We start from the raw sequence: 4,522 nt of genomic DNA on the forward strand, positions 1-4,522 counted from the left end.
ATAAAGTGTTATATTTTGCATTCTGTTTAGACTAAGTAAGTCATGAGCATAACAACAATCTGAACTCTAACATATTACTTAATCACCAACCATAAAGATTGTCATTGGCTACAACCACAATAGATTCACAGCAAAATAACAAAACAAGAGCTACACATTTTGCTCCACAATAATAAACTGCAGTCTTTAAACTAGTTTTGACACATTATAATGATACTAAAGAGAAGTCTTTTACTCAAAAATAAAGTTTCCAGAAAACATAAAACTTCACACATCATAATCAACACATCTTTTTCCATACTTTGGGAGGTGTCCTAGCCATGAACTTGAGTTGGGATATGCTGACGTGCTTGGATGGGCTTGGCAGCACCCTGAGATTGTTGTGCTTGGTAGCATCCTTGAGTTGTTGTACAGAATCATTGTTCGACGGGGTCAGCTTAGCCTTCTTTGACGTAGCCTGAGATTGCTGGGAACTCACATCATTGGCAGATAATTTTCTCTTTGGCCTTGACATCGTGGTCTTCTTTCCTGCAGCTTGTGATTCCTTATAAGCCTGGCTAGAGATAGTACTAGAGACATTGCTTGAGATAGTGCTAGAGATGATTCTTGAAGCTCTTCTTGTAGATCTAGCAACTTTGTTAGCCTAGTTAACAGCCACAACACGACATTATAATCTTTGAATGCAATCAATAAAAATGAAGCCAGAACTAGAAAAAAACAACTATCGTACTTACCGAACTAGTGGCAGCTACTTTGCGCTTCTTTAGACAGGTTCATTTGTTGTGGCCTCTAGCAAAACAATAGGAGCACTTTTGATTCTGCCCTTCCCGAGATACTCCTCCCCTAGTTGGGTTCTCATCTGCAGCTTTATTCCATTTGAGTTTAGGCCTTCCAATGGGTTTTCTGTAGATTGGTGGCAAAACGTCATCAAATTGTGTCTTCTCCCACAGGTTGGGGCCATTCACTGGATACACCACATGTTGGTAGCACTCAGAGTAAGTTGCTTTCTTGTAACAGTTTGCAACAAAGTTGTCCACATTGAAGCACATCTTCCTAATGCAGGTCATGGCATGGGCACAGGGGATTCCGGACAACTGAAACTTCCTGCACGAACACTCGTGATTCTTCAAATCAACCACGAACTTCTCTTTGCCTCCATGAATGCTAGTTACCTCATATTTATCACGACCAGCATAGGTGCTCACCCACTTACCACTTGCATCAGCTTGTTTTTCAACCTTAATCCTGATACGGGGCAACACCTCCCTTGGGTATTCAATTATCCGATCTCTATTATCAGCCCAACGCCTCATAATGTATACTCTGATGTCTTCAAGCATGCTGACTATAGGTTTCTCTCTGGCGTCCACAATCACATAGTTAAATACTTCACACATGTTGTTAACCATTGTATCACACTTAGACCAAGTTCCAAACTTATGTTGGCACCAATATCTGGTTGGTATCTCCATAAGGTGGTTGTAGGCTCCATTATCAACCTTTTGGATTTCAGCCATGTTTCTCTCCTACTCTTGTAAATAAGTGGCTTTTGTAGCATTCCACATCATCAGTTTTAGTTGCAGCCCTGGGAATCTCTTCCTAAAATTGCTTTAAAGATGTCTAACACAAAATCTATGATCCACTCCGGGAATGAGCTCATCGAAGGTTAGAACTAAACCCTAAATCCATCATAAATCAGTTTTAGTTGAAGCATTAATTAAATCAGTATGATATGGGATAGGCACAATTAAGTAAGTACCTCTATTGGACATGCACAATTCAAACCTCTACTCATACATTTCAAGCACTAGGTTCACTAGGGCAGGAACTCAAACAGTAACACTAGGATCAATAATGTACCTATCAGCAAGTCTAACACTAACACTAAGATCACTAACGTAGCTATAAGCAAGTCTAACACTAACACTAACACTATCAATAAAGTAAGTAGAGAAATAAGTACCTTTTGTTGGTCAGACATGAAGGTGCATCTCCTTATCTTGTCACTCCCAAAGTCATCACACAGATTGGTGAGAAACCAAGTCCATGTGTCCTTAGTCTCTGCTTCAATCCGTATGCTATTGGAAATATCTGGTCATTCGGGTCCCAGCCAATAGCCGTGAGAAGTTGACCTCCATATGGTGTCTTGATGAAGCACCCGTCAAGGCAAATTATTGGTCTGCACACCATAAAACTCTTCTTGCATGCATCAAGGCACACATAAAGTCTTTGAAACTTTGGCCTTAAATCCACACCCGGTTTTGGTCTCTCAGAAGCAAACTCAGGTGGTCTCTCCACTTGCAACTTAATTGTAGAACCCGGGTTAGAGCTCAACAATTCATGACAATAGTCATAGAGTCTCCGATACTGCTCTATGTACGTTCCTTGTAACTCATCAAGTGCAAACTGTTTAACCCAGGCAGCTTTAGACTTAGTCAGCTCTACATTCCACTTGCTGTATGCTTTCTTCATTAGTGTGGAGAGCTTTATCTTTGGATTCTCAGCGATCTTTTTTAGAAACACCTTGCTCAACCATTTTGCATGCATAATCCCAATTTTCAACTCTCTAGAACAACTATGCTTGTTATGGCAGCTGGTTAATTGCCATGTTTGCTCATTCTTTATTTTCCCACAGTATGCAAACCACTTGCAACCCTCCACGCAAGTAATCTTCACTCTCTGAAGGTCAACCTTATCAAACCTCAAACCCCTCCCAGTGTGTACAGCATAGGCAGTGTCACAATCCTTAAACTCTTCTCTTGAGACATAAAGAGTTCCAACTCCCACTTGTACTCACTCATGTCCTTTAGCTGCTTGTCCAACGGATACTCCTTGGAAACACTATTATCATCCTCATCATCATCAATAATAGGCATATCCAGAAAATCTTCAGAATCATATCCTTCTTCCTCATCACCTAAACCTGCAACGACCTTCTCCTTACCTTTGTCACTCCTACTATCTTTTGCTGCGTCTGTTTGGGTTTCAGTTGATGCAGTCTTGAATCTATCCCCTACCCTGATGTTGACATCTACTAACCCCTCTGCCCCTTCTTTCTCATCATCACTGTCACCAAACACAACTTCGGCAGCACTATCTTCTGAACCATCACCATTTCTGGAATTAGAACTCCATGAATCACAACTACCATCTTTACCACCCTTGGGTTTATAGTCCTCGTCCTCACTGCCATCACTATCCTCTTCTTCCTCATCTGATTCATCTTTCTTACCCACAATTTCTTCCTCTATATTTGGGCCAGAATTTTTCTCCACCTGTCCAACTGTTTGGGCTTCAACTGTAACCATTGGGCCCTGTCCATCAGATCCACCAGCCTTCACTTGCATGGTAGTTTCAGTACTCCCTAACATGTGTACATCCTCAACCACCTCATGGATATCACTTGTTTTGTGAACTACATACAGCTCCACCATATCCTCCCTAACCCCAATGTTAGCCATATCCATTGCATCTTTATCAGTTCGCAGTATCCTTAAGCCTTCTTCTGTATTCTGATCCTGTGATTTGTACCACATTACAGCAATATCTTTCTTCAAATACCCTTGTCTGCTCACTATGTCATAAACCTCAATCAGGCTCCACTCATCTTCATTGCAGTAGTCTATGACAGTTGTCTCCCCACCTAAATACTTTAATTCCCCTCCTTGAAGTCCAAAGCTACATTGGTGGTAAACTTTGACACTAAAATAACTCATCCTAAATAACAGACCCTGTTACAACAGGCAAACATAACGAAACAACATCAACCGCAGGCACACATTCAATCACCAGAAAAAGTAAATTCATGCCCTAACTAACATAAGCAACGAACATTTTGCTGGGAATAAGAAAAATTAACTAAACCCTAAAAATGCACGCAACCTCATATACGGTCGGCCATCTTTTCTTCGTAGAACTACTCAACAAACCCCAAAACACAAATTTTTTTCCTGGTACATACCTTGTCGAACGATCAAACTCTGTCACCAGAACAAAGGTGTAAGCTTTCATGCAAAACTCCCAACAATGATCCGCCAACTACCTTGCAGCCCCTCCCTACGATCAGCCTCGAAGAAGAGAAAAATGTGTATGGTAAGGAGAACTGGAATGAAAAACGTTGGGTAGAGATGCTCTGTTTCTTCAATATTTCGTATTTGCTACAGTGAATGGTATATTGGGCGCGAAGAAGCAGACGTGTGTATCTCAACCTTTGGGCTTACTCACTTAATGTTCACGTATGTAATGCCGTTAACCAAATGTTAGTCATTTGGATGGTAGGACAACATTGATTCGATTTAGAAACGTTTGGGATACAAATAGAACATTTAAAATATTAGGGACATGTTTGAGACTTACCCCAAACGTTGGGGACATAAATGATACTTTACTCAATTATTTATTTTATTTTGTTTTTCTTTTAGGGTCATGATCATATGCAGCATTCAGAACAAAGATAGAATTTCACAGCAGTAAAAACAGAAAACTCTGGATGGAGTGTTAAAGTTGAATGCCAGCTAGGGAG

The 4,522-nt window shown here is 40.6% G+C and overlaps 1 protein-coding gene across 1 annotated transcript; it reads right to left on the bottom strand.

Moving 5' to 3' along the window:
- On the bottom strand, window positions 1,996-2,547 carry LOC107633392. Its single transcript, XM_016337028.1, has one exon. The coding sequence runs from the start codon at window positions 2,545-2,547 to the stop codon at window positions 1,996-1,998; it is 552 nt and encodes a 183-aa protein (XP_016192514.1).

This window comes from Arachis ipaensis, chromosome B03 (assembly GCF_000816755.2).
Source record: "Arachis ipaensis cultivar K30076 chromosome B03, Araip1.1, whole genome shotgun sequence".
Classification (NCBI taxonomy): Eukaryota; Viridiplantae; Streptophyta; class Magnoliopsida; order Fabales; family Fabaceae; genus Arachis; species Arachis ipaensis.

What these genes read in the sequence shown, in the direction of transcription:
- LOC107633392 (XM_016337028.1), bottom strand. Translation starts at nt 2,547, where the DNA reads ATGCATGCAAAATGGTTGAGCAAGGTGTTTCTAAAAAAGATCGCTGAG.